This window comes from Chionomys nivalis, chromosome 2 (genome assembly GCF_950005125.1).
Source record: "Chionomys nivalis chromosome 2, mChiNiv1.1, whole genome shotgun sequence".
NCBI lineage: Eukaryota > Metazoa > Chordata > Mammalia > Rodentia > Cricetidae > Chionomys > Chionomys nivalis.
The window spans coordinates 101,310,893-101,329,539 of record NC_080087.1 but is presented as its reverse complement, the minus strand read 5'-3'; the positions used below and the strand labels follow the sequence as shown (position 1 = coordinate 101,329,539).

At 35.6% G+C, this 18,647-nt stretch overlaps 1 protein-coding gene across 1 annotated transcript in view; it reads right to left on the bottom strand.

The window, feature by feature from the left end:
- Positions 1–218: 218 nt before the first annotated feature.
- The window catches only part of St8sia4 (ST8 alpha-N-acetyl-neuraminide alpha-2,8-sialyltransferase 4), a 94,998-nt gene continuing 76,569 nt past the window's right edge, over positions 219–18,647 (bottom strand). Inside the window, exon 5 of the mRNA XM_057762708.1 lies at positions 219–4,475. Within this exon, the coding sequence (XP_057618691.1) occupies positions 4,193–4,475 (283 nt within the window). The 3' untranslated portion in view covers positions 219–4,192. The remainder of the gene's footprint in view (positions 4,476–18,647) is intronic.

The following is an 18,647-nucleotide window of genomic DNA, read 5'->3' as shown; positions in this document are numbered from 1 at the left end:
GTATTCCACCCCAAAACTGTTAAGGACTTCCCAATATTAATGTTGGTATGGCAATTACTCATATATCCGTGAATATTTTTTAAAACGAATGTTTAGATCAATTGTTAATCAGTGAGGCTGAGATGGAGAGGATCCCAGCAGTAGTAAAGACTTCATAAAATCAGCCACCTAAACATTGGCATGTGAAGGGAAATCGAAGGTGCAGATAGCAAAGATTAGAGGAAAAATTGGAAAAAAAAGTAATTTAATTTATTTTACAATTGTACAAATGATAAAGCAAGAATAGCTAATTACTATACACAAATGACAGGGAACAGTGTTGAACAGGATACCTACCGAAGAAGCTTTATCTTCCCATTCCACGGATGGTATAAGAAAGACTCAGTAGCAACGATCCTATGCAGCAGAGCTATCTGTAAACACTTTTTTCCTTCCTGCTATATACATTTAAAACACTTGTGCTTTCAGCTACACAAAGAAACAGTATTTCTTAAAAGGTGCTACGTATTGGAGAAACACATGGCCTAGACCCACAATCAGAAAAATTGCAATTTAAATACATTGCCAGCTTGAAGATATTTTTTTTCTTTACTTTTGTTTGGAGAGATTTGAACATACTAGTCTCTTTACTATTACTCTAGGAAAGAACAAATAATTCAGCTATAAAGTAGGTCTTCCTTAAAGCAGAGTAGTAAATGAAGTCTCAAAAGAACTTCTCTTTTTAAAGTGGTCATGATCTCCAGGGAAGATCACAGTGCAGACCCTGAAGATATGTATAACACATCTAGTTGTGCACATATTACAGACTCAGTGTGTACACACAGATATACATATATAACATGGTATATATGCATCACACATGTCTATTTGTACTATATAGATATATTTATAGCACATATATAATAAAATATCTATTTCTAGAAGGGTTGTATTTGGAGTTTGTTTATCAAATACAAACAATTACCTTTACCTTTTATTAAAACCTTGGTATATTGACAACATTTAATGGGTAAACTTCCAAGCTTGTAGAGATAACAGCTAACTATACACAACGTTTCCCATCCCCCTTCCAAAACTATAGATAGTCCTGACAGTTATCACATGAAAACAACTCTGGGAACCAAATATCACATAATGTGTTTTATGAATAAAGTGTCACAACTAGAAAAAAAAATCACTGCTCACTCCTTCTTCAGTAGTAGCTGAGGAACTTGTATGTACACTACCCTTGGCACTTCTTAAATAAAGCATTTCTGTAAGCATATATGTAGAGGATTTCAACAGCAATCCATATATAGTTCATATGATGTACAATGCATGAAGACATTCGAATGCCCAGCACTTTCCCCCAGAAAGAAAATCTTCCACAGTAATTCCATTATTCCCATGGGCTGCATCACTGGATTGGCCCTGAAAATCTGTTACTGATTCACATTTTCTTCCAGCAACTTGCGATTAAGTACAGATCATACTGAATAATAATAAGAAGAATATTTCTATGGTCTCTTCATGTCAATAGCACAGTAGCAACCATGTGACCTCAATGACTGGGATGTATCGCAGTCATTTGCCTGGGCCTTCCCAGGTGCATGACTAAATCATGAAAAAGGAAAGAAAACAATAAAGCTGTGGGCATATCATATAAAGGAAAACACAGGTACTTCAAGTATATACTTATAATTTGATTCTGTTATGATCCCTCAGGCCATCGTGTGTGTTATATTGTAACTCTTTTCTTCACTTGAACTATTAGCCTTTATCACTCTCTGCCTTTTCCCTGTAAGAAGGCCGTGATGGGGACCGAAGTGTGAGGGCGAATGCAAAGGTATATGTTAGAGAATGAAATTCTCTCACGCGGCATTTCCTCTGTGAGCACTAAATACCTTCAATTGAATCCGCTCTTCTGCATTGAAAGTTCCCTGAGATGAACAAAAGTAGTTTTCTTTCAAATCTGAAGCCCTTTGGATGCTGAACATTTTGCTAACTGGGCAAGTGTTTACAGAACACAAAGCGGGGGTGAAGAATCGATGTGAAGACGTTAAAAAGGCACTACCCAATGCGGCTAAGGGGTAAACAGCGATGCAGGGAATGGTGGATGGTGCGGTCTGCTTACTGGGGACTGAGTGTTGTTTAACCATCTATTTCTTCTTTCTGAAAATGCAGTCAAATGGGTATGTTGCTGCTTTCAAATACATACTTTGAATAAGTGCCAAGTTGGTATATCCTTGTTAAAATATACTTGTGACTTCTAAATTTCTATGGAATTCATGTTAGGTGCTGCTGGGAAGACTTATCTGCACAGAGTTCAAAGTAAATTTTATGTTACCCACTTTTCAATTGTCAAACAAGTTAGACTTTAAATATAGCATTCATATACCATGTATCTAATACTTTCAAATTTTCAAGTAGATAAGGATTTTAATGATAAAAGCATATTGAGATTATTCATAGTATTTAAAAATCTTCCGTATGCACTCAGTTTTGTTTTGTGATAGATACACAGATTCTCAGAAAGTGTTCCTTTTATCCCGAGATTCTGCAGATTTTTAAAAGCAGTAAAAGTTATTATTAAAAATAATTGGTAACTGCAGTACTGTGACAATTCTTTTCCATAGTATGAATACATATATGTATACTATAAATGTATACTTCCCCTACTCTCTTCATTCATTTTGAGATTGCCTGTCCTACAAAAAAACAAAACATTCACAGTTTTCATACTATTTCTGCTTTCTTCAGAGTGCCTTCCCCAAGAAACGAGAAGTCATATGAAGTTGCTGTGGGCCAAAGCAGAAGTGAGACTACATAGCTTCTGCTTTCAGAAGAAACAGAAAACCGGCCCACTGGTAACTTCAGTCATGGATCTAATCATTCTAAATTGCCCCATGAATAACTTTATGTTTCTTTAAAATGCAGTAATAATGGAACTGTCCTTAACTGCAAAACAAAAAAAATCCTTGTCGATTGAATTCATTTTAAGTGCACAATGCTGATATATTATTGTTAAACTGCTTTGAATTAACCATCTCTTCTGAAAACGAATCTCAATTAGTCATGTTACTTTGTAGAGAGAAATCTTAAGATTGTGTTAAGTGGTGCACATTGATCTTTGCATCTGAATAACCAGGATAATATCACAGAACTAGTAGTAACATCTCAGTTACACCAACCAATATTTGTTCTACAGGGCAATGTGTTTCCATGAAGTTATTAGAAAATATCAAAGGTATAAATTAAAAATATTTGAATTTGAAATTTTTTAAATATTTAGAGCCAAGTTTCACAGCAACGATGTGCTCATTTTAATAATGTATCCCTTTAATGTAAGGAGAATGGCATACTGTGTAGGAACATGATTTAATCTTTGGTACCAAGAGCAATTTTGCAATTTTGAAAATATCATTCCTTCACAATAGTTGACTATTATTGAGCGCTATATTTTGGCTGGTACCTGCCACACCGTTGATGCATAATCCAGAGATTTATAGCTGTGCAAAACAAAACAAATAAACAAAAATTTGGTGTGATTGCTGCTTAAAAAGCAAAAGAATTTTTTGAAGGACTGTTTGATGTTTATTTTCCCCATCTATCTGTGTTTCCCACTTCTATACCTCAAATAAATTTCTAAGCACCCTATACCCCAACCAAAATAAGTTTCAGAAGACAAACACAAACACAAGCATAACCTAAACACGATCATCATACTCAGTGTCCTGACTAAAGGTTCCCTCAAGTTGCTTCATCTCGTGGATTTTACTCTTTGAACTCGTTCCTTCTTCAATTTGGTGAGTGAGGATGTTTTAATTTCCCAAGCTCCGAGTCATGCTCCATGGTTCCTCTTCCAGTGTGCTTGGCATTACAGTGGCTGCTCCACAGTGATGAACATATTTGCTTTGTTGATTAATGATGAGTGTACTGTTGGATCTTGTAAACACTACCGAAAATACATTCAAACTGTATTCTTCGTGGAAGTGGCACTTACTAGGACCCTTGCAGTCAGAATATTTGCTAGGTAGAGAGCACTTTGCAGGTATGTCATCAGCTGGTGGTGGGTTCACACGGATTTCCATTTCAGCTATTCAGTCAGTTGGTGGAGGCAGAAACCCAGCCCTGTTTTGGATCCCGTTTCTAAATCTCCAGAAGCATCTTTAGAAAAAAGTTTGCATCCAGGTTTTACCCTTCAAAATGTGCTTTATTGCTTCATGCACTTCCCCGTGGTCAGTTTTAGCGCGCCTCTATTGTGCAGCACATTCAATGTTTTAAATTCTAGTGGCATTCGGTGAGGACTGGCGTTGGAAAAGTATCTATATTTTAAGTCGTCATAGTAATGGTATTTGACAGCTTTTCCGTTCAAATCCTTAGGGAAGGGCCAGAAGCCATACAGGTGAATTTCATCACAGAATCTGGTAGCCAGTGTGTACATAAGGAGGCCTGTGCTGGGTCTCTTGATAGGAACTTTGTTGGTCAGCCAGTAACTAGGGGAAACAAAAACAAAAGTAAAACAGAAGAAAATGTACAGTTGCATATGACATATTCTATAGAAATTACAGCCTATAGCAAACAAAATGCACATTTGTCAGTAAACTTTTCAGTGATTAATGCAAGTAGTATTTATGTACTTAGAAAAATTTATACTTTTATGTTTTCTTTGATATTTATCATCTAACAGATTTTTAAGTCCATAAAAACAGCCAGAGGACTAAAAGCATAGATTAATTCTGTTCTATAATATCCAGTTCTAGATTGATTAGGGATAAACATTTATTCAATATTCAGAGTAGAATCTTCCAAGAAAGGTATAAGTATCACTGCAGAGGCACAGCATTAAAGATCCAACTTTTATTGTCAGCAATAACATTAAGGCCTGGGATGGTATGCAGAGACAGGTGGATTTAGAATGTCACCTATAACTTTGTGAGTCCTGATTGGTGAGCCATGGGGCCCTGGAGTCAAGCTAGAGACATATGAAGAAAAAGAAGAAGAAGAAGAAGAAGAAGAAGAAGAAGAAGAAGAAGAAGAAGAAGAAGAAGAAGAAGAAGAAGAAGAAGAAGAAGAAGAAGAAGAAGAAGAAGAAGGAAGGGAAAGATGGAGAGATGGAGAAAGGGAAAAAGATGTACAGACAGACACACACACACTCTCTCACTCACAGGCACAAACAGAGAAAAAGAGGGGGAAGGGGCATTCTTGAGAAGCAGCACCCACAGTGACCTTCTGCCTCAAACATACACATGAACAGCCTCAACACACAAAAAGAGCCAAATGAACGCTTAACTTGTATTATGTTAACTGACTTTTTCAACTCCAGTCATAAAACCGTATTTTAATCATGGATATTTCTTTACCTCAATCACTCACACACACACACACACACACACACAGAGAGAGAGAGAGAGAGAGAGAGAGAGAGAGATGAGCAATAAAAAATAAATCTAATTTTATAATAAACTAATGAAGAATTCATTCTTTATATAATTTATACTTTCAAATTTTTTTATTGATAAAATATGTTCCCAGACAACTTTTGTTTACTCCTACCCCACCTTTTCATCTTCCCCCACTACTGCCACCTATTATTCCTTCCTACAGGTCCCTTCCCACATTCCTGCCTTTTTGTTTTATTTTTTCACCCTTGGTTTTTAACCAGGACTGCTGTGGGACCATCAGTTTCTTTTTAAATAGGCAAATGCATCTCTACATTGAACATTTTTCATAACATTAACTTGTAACCACAATAAGATGCTTCAGAATGTTCAGATCCATTGTCAAATTTTGCTGGCCGTAAACCCTGCAAATCCGCAGTTAACCATCACCTTTAGTAGGAAGGGAGTTTCCAACGCTCTGGACACACTCATTTCCTTAAAGAAAATGGTGTCATGAGAAAAACAACTAAAAGGGGAAGAATGTGACTGTCTCGTTACTTTAAACTGGTTTTGCTTAAAAACAGTATACTTAATATATGTATGTTTTTAATTATTGTCTTCACCATCATCTCAAACTTTGAGAAATATCCCTGCTTTCCAAATGTAAAGAGGTGATTTTAGATACTGCCCATTGCTTCTTCTACCGTGTTACCTTTGGATTTTATGCATTATCTTCTCTTTTTAGAAGTTTTTATTTAATTTTAAAAGTATTATGAGTGTGTTCATTTATTGTTTTGTTTTGTTTGTTTTTTGCTTGTTTTGCCTGCATGTATGTCTGAGTATTACATGTATTGTATACATCTTTGGTGACAGTGGAGGCCAGGAAAGGGCATCTGAGGCCCAGAAGCTAGGTTACAGACAAGTGTATGCAGCCAGGTGAGTGCTGACAATTGAACACAGATCCTCTTGAGGAGTGGCTCATGCTCTTGACCATGGAGCCATCTGCCTGGGTCTCTTTGCAGACAATTTAATGAAATGGTTCAAAGAAGTTCAAATAAATTTTGAGTACTAACTATGAAAACAATCAAGAGAAATTAAATGCTATTTTACCCCAACAGCTTATCAACATAATTGCTTTCAGAATTGACCCAAAACATGCAAAAAAGGGAAGACATATCAGTCTTGTCAGTCTCTTGACTTTCCTACTTTTTCCTATTTATTTCAAGTACAATTGGTGTGATGGTCAATTATCAGCTCCAACTAACTGCACTTCAAATCCCCGAGGACACTGCTCCAATCCTCTCTGGTCTGTTTGTGAGCATTTCTGGAGCAGACTTCCTACGTCTGGAGAACTCATACCTCAGCTGGTACTGCACCATGGGCTAGCAATCCACAGAGAAAAAGGGGGAAAGGAGAAGATGAGCAGATCTCAGACTTTTCCCTTTCTCTGCTTCCTGAAACCTCATGTCATGAACTGATTTGCTAAGTCCTCCCTACCATGGTGGACCCCTGAAACCATAACTCAAATGAATCTCCCCTGCTTTAAGTTGTTAGAAATCTTTGTCATGCTGACTGAAAAATCGATATAATTGGTCTTACACTTTCTGCTGTTTCTTTGCTGGTGGCATTTAACTCAGAGCCTTAAATGTGGAAGGAGAATATTCTAGCACAATACCCAGTTCATAGAAATTTATGTTTTTTTTTTAATTTTTTTTCATTTGATAAATGCCAACTCTAAACATTTTGAAATATGTAAAATGTGTTGCAAGGTTATATCATTACAACTGTGCATCCCTGTTTTCAAAATATATGAGTTATAAATATTTTTTTAAAGGCAGACTATCTGAATCCTCTTTTGATCAAATAGTAGATAACTGAGTAAAACTCATAGCCTATGTGTTGTTAAATTCATTCAGGAACCAGAGTGAATCTGCTATTAAATGCTAATGTGACCCTTTTGAGAGGCTGGTTATAAGTCTCTGTGTGTTCTAGTAAAGGAGAGGTTTTACACATGGTATAATTATCACAGGAAAGTTTAGATGATTTGAGAATCATCACAGTGGTCAGGTAATGAAATTGGTAGTTTTAAAAAGATGCCTGTGTTATTTACAACTGTCGAAGTTAAGCTTAACAAAGCCAATACAAAGTCAATCTGAGCAAAAATATTCCCATCAATGGTACTGACTGCAAATGTTTGGAAGTATAATAAAAGTTATATAGAATCATTTCTACCATATTACCAGCAGGGAATAATGTAGTAGTTTACTATTTCTGAGAATTCATGTCCTTCTTATCAATAAATATGTTCTATTTTATAAATCATAAGGAATCCTAGAAGTTCTTTAATTATTTTTGGACAAAAATATATGAGAAAAATTATAAGCCACACAATTGTTAAGTGCAATGTCAGCAAAAAATGCTGAAAGAAAATTATCTACCTAAATGGTTCAAAACAGGGTAAGAGGTATAAGAACATCCAAAAATTTTTGACCCATGGGTTTCTTGGTAGGACAAACAGAATATAATTGTAGCAAAAATCCTAAAAGTGTGTTTTATCTGGAAATAGTTTTGGAAACTTGTAATCCAAATAAATCGATTTATGTAGTTAACAATGTAGACTAAATAATTTAGCATTAGCAATGCTAATAGAGAAGCAACTTCATTAGTAAGGCCTGGCTTCCTAATGAAGGCACAGCTATGTCTCCATTTCCTGTCAATTATAAATAGAATAGCAATGAACATGGATGAAGAGCAATGAAGCAGGTATTTATATAATAAGATGGATAATCCTTTGGCCATAATGCCCCAAAGTGCTGTAACTGAATCATGTGTTAGTTCTATTTCAGGGTTCTTTTCAGCAACCTTCATATCACACTGATGTCTATAGTTGCTGTAGCAGTTTTCACTAGCATTGAATGACTGTTCCTTTTTCTCCACATCCATGCCATCATCTGTCCTCATTTGTGGTTTTGATTCATAGCTTTTCATTTTGGTCATTAGGAAAGATGAATTTTCAACGTGGTTTTAGTTTTGTTTTTTGTGAAGACTAAGAATTTTGAACACATCATTTTTTTTTAGCAATCTGTATTTCATCTTTTAAAGCTCTCTGTTTAGCTCTGTGCCCCATTTGTAACTGGATAGTTTCTTTTCTTGATGATTAGTTATTTATAGTCTAGACGCTATCCCTATGTCAGATGTATAAATGATAGTGCTTTCTCCCATTCTGTAGGCTGTCTCTTCACTCAACTGATGGTGTCCAGAGAGAACTAACAAAACAGGAAGGGTTCGTTAAAGAATATGTGGACTGGGAGAACCAGGTAGAGGAGGACATATGTGTTGCGGGAAGTTCTTCCACTCCTCCAGCCAATAGCTGCTGAGATACCAGCCCATTGGGGCGTGGTCTCTCTCCCTTTTAAAAAAGCGGCCACTTCCCTCCTCGCACTCTCTTACTTCCTGCTCTGCTTCCGGCTACTAGACTCCCTTCCTGATTGCACAGAGGGCTGTTGTCTGGGAAGGTGATCTGTAAGTTTTTTCCCCTTTAAATAAATAACCATTATATTAATCATAATTCCAAACTAGCATGGGATTGTTTGTGACTTAAGCCTTCGCCTTCACATATAGAATGGATAAACTAGGTAGAAAAGGAAATATGGGACAGATAAACTAATACTAAAGAATTATTTTAAGCGATATGAAAATCTAATGTTACAAAAGCTTCCTATAATACATATATAAAATATATAAAATAGACTGAGAGAACAAAATAATCCTCTAGTGTGATGACAGTACCCCTACTAGACACAACAGGCCAAGAAATGAAAAGCCCAAGGTGAAGGAATGGGTTACATTTTGGAATTTCTGACTAAAGTGGAAGTGGTTCATAGACCCCCAACATTACAGGTCATTGCCATTGTTCTCTACAACCCACCATAAATTTATAGTAAATACAACTTCTGAAGACCAGTGATGGAACCCAACAATATAAAGCAGTTGTTTCCTTAAAACCTAATCCTACTGGCTAGCTTTCATAGTGCTGTAATAAACTCCATTCACTACCAGAGGGGGATGGTAATTGTCAACCTTACTAAGCTGTGAACCCTAGGAGTTACAATAGCAAGCATCCTGAAAAGACATGCCCAACAAGGCAATAATGACACAATTGTCATGGGAGTATCCAATCAGTTCTTCCTAATTGGATTTAATGTCTGCTTCATAAGATAAAAATTCACACATGGAACCATTATTGGTGCCCAAGACCCATGACGAGATAAATCATAGATCATCAAAAGGAACTTATTATTATTATTCGGCTATAGAGATACAGTATTGAACAATTCATGGCCTATTGCTATACTTATAGATAAGTACACCTCTCAAGCTGCATTGTAGATTTTGCTGTTGTTTTGTTTTGTTTTGACCCCATGTCTAAAACCTGTGCAATCTCAAGTCAGATAAAATTCCACCACGGTGGAAGGGAGGTTGGCAAGAATTCTCACCCCCGAATGAGAAACTATTGACAGCTGCTGATAACACAAATTGGACCCAATTTGGTTTTTGTTTGTTTGTTTCTGTTTTTGTTTGTTTGTTTTTAAATGAGGGCAAAATTTGGGTGATCATGAAAAGCGGTGAGTAGCCTCAGAATACAAAAAATAAAGTTCTCAAAGATTTATCAAAATATGATTAATTTTTAAATGCCGGACACACATTTAGATTCTACTGGCTTACATACTTGTAATGAATATGAAAAACAGAAGATTCCTGCCAACTAATTACCACAATGATATCAAAAAATTTTGAGACTAATATCCTTTCTTTTCCCATCACAAATGGGAGTACGGTGATTGCCCCTTGAAGACAGCAGTCACTCTAGCTGCACAGATCTAGGAACTGGAAGAAAGCATTGCCTCCATCTGTCCTCCCTCTGGGCAGAATTAGATGGCCATCTGTACTGTGGTTTTATATCCCCTAATTTATAGTCCTACTCAGTGCCCAGCTCCTCCATACATTTTGTCACCCAGGTGATCCTTTAGGCTAAATCACCCTATGTGAAATTTCCTACCACCTTCTGAAAGGATTTAAAGACTCTGTTTTGTTTAGGTGGATTTCTTAAGGTGAAATCTGGACCAGTGGTCATTCAGTTCACGATGGTTACCTCTCTTACTTTTACTGTTCCCTATCTCTCCTAATGAAGCTTTTCTCCATCTTTGAAAAGATGCCTCTCCAATCATTTAAGACATCACTCACAGCTCTGACACAAGGTACTATAACTTTCTAAAGATCTCATACCTCAAATTCTGTACAGGGAAAGCTTATCCAGAAGGGTAAGATTGTGATAGCACCTCTCTGGAAACAACCAACATGCTACTCTACTATTTCCAAATTTGGGAAACAGACTGACAAGTGAAGTCGTAAAATCTTTCAATTTACTCCTCACCTAAGCATCCCAGGAAAAATAAAAACAAAACAAAACCCTACATTTGCATATGTACTTGGCTCTTCGTGTAGAATAGAAGACAATGGGCTACTTTCTTTATTGTTGTGCATTTCTATATAAATATTAACCTTATCAAGGCTATCAAGCATTCCAGTACTTGCAACAATCCTGATAAGAAAATTATCTAAGTAAATAATGAGGTCTATGGTAACAGGTCTGTGAAATTAAAAAAAAGTCAGAATCTTAGATAAATGCATATATTAAGTACTATACAAATCTAATGGCATGCTTGAAACTGTATAGACCAATCTAAATTACTGATTTGCTACTTCTCCAGAAGTTAACTTTGTTCCAGAAAGAACAAGCACAGGCATTTTTTAACTCTGTTTGCATGGTCAGCTAGATAATATCTGTCAACTTTGCAATCCATACCCCAAGTACTTCTTTTAAAATCACAGCCATGAGGCGGTAGTGGCGCATGCCTTTAGTCCCAGCCATGAAGTGATGGTGCACGCATTTAATCCCAGCCCTTGGCAAAGGCAGGTAGATCTCCCTGAGCTCAAGAACAGCGTAGTCTACAAAAAATTTTCCAGAACAGACAAGTCGGCTACACACAGAAACCCTGTCTTGACAAAACAAAATGAACAAATAAAATAAGTAAATGAAATCATTTCTGATGTATTTATCCACAAATACACATGATGACACCTAAAAGCAACTTTCTTCCTTCCTCCCTTCTGTTCCTTCACTTTGCTTTTCTACTATTACAATGTAAAGCAAATATGTTTTAATATTGCTGTGCAAAAATTTCATTAGAAAGTTAAATATGACTTCTACATTCTTTCTAAGTAGAGAAACTGTTATAGGTCCGATATAATCCATATAAACATGCCTCATCACTGTTCCATACATGAAATGTCACTTCTTACTAACTAGAGAGCTATTACTCTTCCTCCAATACAGTATTCACATTCTTCAAGTAAACTAAAATCTGGAATACTACGGAAGGCCATATATACATGATTATAAAATCCATTTCCATCAATCCAGGAAGAAGCTGCTTCACCTGTCTGGAATCCAGTTAATAATATTTGGCATGTTGTAAAGAGACAGCAAGTGTGAAGGAATACAACACGGTGATTTGTACATAGTGAACAATATTTGTTGCCTCTCAAGATGACACAAAGGAAGCTATTCTACAATATGATGCACGAAACATCTTGCTTAGAAATTATCTCTTAGAATTACATATTATCCAAACAATTGTGATGATGTCATTTCACCTCAATGCACATGTTTCTTATTCCAAGGACCATAAACATTTTGTTCTGTGCCTTAGGATTTGCTTGCTCTATTAATTTCCACTGCAGAAGAAAATATTTTTCATGAAATTGTGATAAATATCCTAAATATGGTTCCATCTAACCATTTAGTTGTTTCCTTTTTCAAATATAACATCCCAAGTAATGTGTATGATTGATGAATTATTTTGATTTTAAAATGGGTAGTCTTAGATTTTTACATGGTAATTATATCAAATAATAATCACCTGATAAATGAAAATATTCGCTAACTTCAAAGAACAACAATTTCAAGAAAGAAAACAAAAATGTGTTGTTGAATTTTACTTTTTAGTGCTTACCTTCAGCAAATAAGCAAGTTACGAGTAAGAATTTGATTTTGTATTTAAATAAAGAATTTTAAGCATTTTGATATAACAGAGAATAACCTAAAATTCTGTATAATTTTGAAACTGTTAGAACTAAGTTCACTATATTTTTCAGGATTATAAGATGGCTTAAGTTGCCCCCAAAATTACAGTTAATAATAAATCCCTTAAAAAAAAGAAGCAAATGTTCTTGCCTTGCCTCAATGAGAACGATTGAGTCTAGTGTGGATTAATCCTTATTCTTCACCTATGTGGCAGGAATGCATAGATCCTAAACCTGCTTCTACTGCAAGGAAACAAGGAGACAGAAAGGGGGTTTAGCATGATTTACAAAGCTAAGAAAAGTTGATGAGAGGTACCAAAGTACCATTCTATAGAGTTTCTAGAGGAATAGAGACTGTGCTACACTCTCCACATAGGAGTTTCTGAAATTACAAACAGCTTTTATTTCACAGAAGAGACCTCTCAGGCTTAGGGAATTAGGAAAGGCTAAATAAGCAATGTAAGCTCCTGTAGAACGAATGTGGTAGAGTCTGAACTTCCTTTGCATTTACAATGACCTCAATTTCAAATAGCCAGGACTTGGATTCCCCAGATTCTCTAGATCATTCAACTTGGGATAGAATTGATGGAGAAAATGAAAATAAGGCATTATGGTGACTATCAGGTTAATTTTAGCAGTGCTCTGGTTTATGCACGGGGCTGTTGTAAATTACGTCAATAGTAAATAGAACCCAACTTTATCAGTGTGCCCTTTCATGTTAGAAGGCGAGTTTCTAGCCGGGCAGTGGTAGCCTCTGCCTTTAATCCCAGCACTCGGGAGACAGAAGCCAGTGGATTTCTGAGAGTTCAAGCAAGGCCAGTCTGGTCTACAGAAATAGTTCCAGGACAGGCTCCAAAGCTACAGAGATACCCTGTTTCAAAAAAACAAAATAAATAAATAGACAAATAAATAATAAAGGTTACTTTCTGATTTAAGTATGCTAATATTTATTCAACCACACTGTCACTATGAAGAGCATTGTCATTGTACCAGAGGGTTAGAATTTCACAGTGGATCTGAATAATGCTTCTTAAAATATTTTCAAATTTTTATTAAAATGAAAGGACAAATTTTTAATTTCTAGAAGTCACATATTAGTGCCATTTCTTTTGTGTCCTTTCTATGCAAGTTCTTTTTTTTTTTATGAAGGAGGATTTTATTTTAAAAATAAAATATTTTTGTATAGAAGCCCTTCGCATAATTTAGAAAAAGTTGATCAAACTTTAGAAGCATAATTCGTGGCAAGCATAAGGCACTCATGGGATGAGAAAGCATGGCAACATGTTTGAGGCTCAAAGTCTCTACATAATCTTCAAGTAGAGTAGCTCAGAATAATGATGCCAACAAATGGTGTATCCTATGGAATAATCTTTCTTCTGTATTCCATGTGGTCTAAGTATGTTATGGAATGTCCTTCTATATATGTGTTGCTTTTATTGGTTAACGAATAAAGAAGCTGCTTTAGCCTATGACAGGGCAGAATAGCCACAAGAGGAGAAAGAAGCCTGCGTGCTGGTACCCATAAACCATTAGCTTTGTGATAAAATATAAAATAATAGAAATGGATTAATTTAAGATGTAATAGTTAGCTAGAAATATACATAAGCTATTGGCCAAGGAATGTTGTAATTAATACAGTTTCTGTGTGATTATAACAGGTTTGGGTGACTGGGAAACAAATGAGCATTCTCTGTCTACATAAGTTCATGAGTTTGACTTTAAATGCAGTGTTAAGAAACTTTAGATCAGATTATATAGTGTTGCATTTTCTTTTGTGCCTCACGGTTTATTAATAAATGATTATATTAACTACTGGAATTTCATTTCATATTCAGGTTTAAACTGCTACCTGATATTCACAATATCTCATGGTGAATACTACTGTACATGAAAGGCTATCATGAGAGATTAAATTCATGGCTCCAGAAGAAAATATGTCCTGTCTGATCTGTTCAGTTGACAAATTGGCGATGTGTATTCTGTTGAAGATTAAGAGGAGTAGATCAAAGGGAAGAAGAAGCCACTGCTGTCTTGTATATTGTCAGTATCTATGGTGGAAATATTCCTCAGGTTATTTATGTCAAGATAACCTCCTAAGATCATTAAATATTTAACTGGAAAGACATGGTTCAATCATCTCTCAACAACAATACAGTTCAACTTCAGTATATGTTTGCAATACAAGTGCAAGATAAAAATACTTCTCCATATACACAACACTATTAAATCTACATTTCAATAGTAATTAAACAATGCACAAGAATTTCTAAAAAAACAAACTGTTTTCCTTACTTCTCAAGATAGGAATGGATGTAGACGATGTTTTATGCTTCTAAAGGGGAACTAACTGTGTATGGCCACTTTCCTAAACAAGTATAATTCCAAACTGCATTCTAAATACTGATCCTTATGTGCACAATTAGTGTAGCTTTTATCTCGCACATAAGAAGACTTCTTGTCACATCATACAGAGTCTATTACAGAAATCCACAACTAAAAAGTGCGAGGAAAATTGGCCAGGGTGGACCCAGTCCTCAATGTTATATTCACAACACAACCTCTACATCTGAGGATGAGTTAAGATCATAGAATGACGGATCAAGACTTTCGCTGTAAAATTATACCTTCTATAAATGACAGGGAAGTTGCCCCCAGAAGTCTCAACAACATGGCCATGTGAACAGGACCTGAATGTTGACACAAGCTTATATATAACTTGAACAGGAGGAATTCACAGGGCCCCAACTGTAGATGAATATTTATAGACAATCAACAGCTGCTGTGATGGGGGAGAACTAATCTTCACTAGGGATGAGACCTCTTAGTTGTTAAATACCAAGTGGTCAGTCCTAAAAACATATACAGACATGCCACACTAAACAAACTCAGCAGATTTTACACAGACACACTCAATACACTAATATAATATTACACATATTAATGATATGTACATGTATATAATAGAGAGTATTAACTTGATAAACAGTGCTTGGGAGGGAGTGGTGGCAGGGGTAATGATCTAAAGGTATGCTATATGACACTTCAAACATTAACAACAAAATATCCAGAACTACCTAGATATCAAAATTCTGAAAGTAATAATAATGAACTTATTCAAAGCAACATGAATGGCTCAGATCATTACGTCTTGATAGAAAGACATGAATGAAGGGGAGTTTTAAAGAGCAGTTATCTATAGACAGTTTCCAATTGTACTTAAAATCTTTTAGGGCATCTTAAAGATAATACTTGAAATTTGAAACTTGAAATCTATAACACTATTTAGAAAGATGTCATACAATAAAACCATAAGTTTTACAAGCCCTTTACTTTAATCCAATTTTCATCTGGGAAAACCTGAGTACGTAATTGAAACCACACAATGAGGAAGTACTGACATATAAGAAGTGAAATAGTGGACAGAAATGGGACTGTCATTTGAATCATGAGGGAAGAGCAAAATGAGCTTAATACTAAAGTCTCTTCTCAATGACATTTATGGGATCAGTATTGATAAACAAAAGTCACAAAAGCCTTTCCTCCGAAGGCTGAAAAGGAGGAAAATGCAGACACTTATCTTGGGACCTGAAATTAAAAGACAAAAAGGGGGGGGGCGGTATTTGTCAGGAGTTAAGCCACCCAAATATTTAGCAACATTAGGTAGTGGGAAAATGGATAAAAGTGATTATGCAAATGTTTCCTTCACATTAACATTTAGCTCAAGAAACAACTCAGAGACTACACTTTCAGACCTCAGAAGGACTTTCCCAATGAGAGCCAACTTTACTATGAAAACAGAGTAAACAACTCTTAATGGCTTGTGGTTTCTTTTTGACTGCACTGGACTGTGTACAAATGAGCCAACACAGTAAGTTGGGTGACATTAAGCTGCTCACAGGAGCTGAGCTGAAACCTATTTCAAAAAGAACAAGGACCAACAAATGTGATCCTTACTGCTTTCATTCTTGCATATTTTTTACCAGCAAAGTTCATACGTTCTTAAAGGTTTTCCCAACTTTAAAGCTTCCTGTCTAAAAAGGCTCAATTTAAGCACAATTCTCTATTTTTATACTTTCCATAAAGGACTACAAGATGACAGCAATGCTCACTTAGGCAACTTTGCTGTCCGTTGCATTAATGTATCTATAAAGGACTATCTATGAATGTATAGATTGGAGAAAGGGTTTCTATTGAGAGAAAACCCCATGAAGGAGGAACCATGTGGCCATGCCAGGGGTGCAGGCCTTGACATCCGATGCATTTTGCAAAGATACGTAAATCTCTGGGAATGTTATTGCTTCACATTCTACTCTGCAAGATGCATGAAGGGAATCAGCTAGCAGTATTTTACCGCTGCAGTTTTGCCAGGTTATAAGACAGCATCCAACAGTTTTATTCTATCACATGTTAAATTAAAGTACTTTTTCATGTCATTTGCACATCGTCAGTGCTGAGGTGCCAGCCTCGTGGAATCAGCACTCTGTTAGATGGAGTCACTTCATTTACAAGCCGCACACTGTTATAGCTCGTGAAAAGTCAAACCTTGCTATATAGAAATTTGAAAACCATGTTCCTGTGAAGAAAGAAAGCAATAAGAATTGTAGCTGAAAGATAATTGCTACATAGCATAGGCTGTCTTTTGCTATGGAAAGCCACAAAGTAAAAATAGTGCTATAAAGTCAGGCGCTTCTGTGATGAACTGTATACTTGGTATACTCTCATTGTGAGGTTTGTCATAACAGTGGGGCAAAGTATATTATTGAAAGGCAAAAGTTGAATACCTTCACTACCGTATAAAGAAAATTAAGTGACTCAGACTAAAATTTAAGATTTCAAACACTAAAACATTTTGAAATTATTTTTAAATGTTTTTATTATATGTGTGTGTGTGTGTGTGTGTGTGTGTGTGTGTTCAGGTGAGTACAGGCATCAGTGGGGATCATAAAAGGGCAACTGATCAAGAGAAAATAAATAAATGGAAAAAACTCACAAAATATATAAGAAAGCTAAATCACACATCTGGTGATGAACTTTTATCTAAAATACTTAAATATTATCAGCAACTCAATAATGAAATATGAAACAAATTAAAAAATGAATAAGATCCAAATGGATAATTTTCAAAGGAAGATATACAAATGGCCAGTGTGTGCATGAAAATGTTTTGTATCTTTCTCATCGAGGGAATGCTCGTGGAAATCTAAAGAGATAGTAAGTACTGATGATGATGGAGTGCCTTTGTATATTGGTGATGGAAAAGCAAAGTAGTCAAGTCCTTTGGGAAACAGCTTAGAAGTTTCTGAAAAGATTAAACTGCACTGCTACAATATGTAGCAACTGCATTCCAAAGTATATACTTACCAAAATTTGTTCCTTAACAATGCTAAGCTCCCATGAACCTTCTTCTGATGGAAGGCCTACTTCAGATTCCATGTCCATCCTCACAGAGTCTAGCTTCAGCACATATTCCCCAAAACAACAGTGTGTCTCCCTTAGTAAAATTTCCTTCTTCAATATGCTCCCTGGCTATGAAATACCATTTGTCCCTTGCTATATTCAGAAGTCAGCTTACTTATGTTTAAATTTATTTTTCATCTGTTTTTAAACACACTGAATAAAGTCTATTTACTGTTATTTTTAGTCTTCTCTTGAAAGACCAAGAATTAAAAAAAAAAAAAAACTATGTGTCCAAAAATTGTTTACTTTAATGGTCCCAAAATAGATGCAACTCACATTTCATGAATAGACAAAGTATAATATGTTCCACAAGAGAACATGATTTGCCACTTAAAATGAAATGGTGATCCTTGCCATAACATAAACCAATCTTTAAAACAAATATGGTAAGTAAAAGATGGCAATTACAATGAAAGTAATCGACATATGAATCCATTTAAATGAAAAGTACAGGGTGCTGTAGTTCTTTTAAACAGAAAGTTAATTACAGATGGCTGGCCAACAACTGAAGTTGGGAGCACACAGGATTGTGGGGAATGGCTAAAGATACATAAAGATTTTATTTGGGGTGAAGAAAACATCCTAAAATAGGTTGTGATGATGGTAAAGTAATCATATCAAAATAAAAACCATTTGATTTTATTGTTTAAATGTGTCAGTAAAATAAATCCAGAAAAAGCTGAT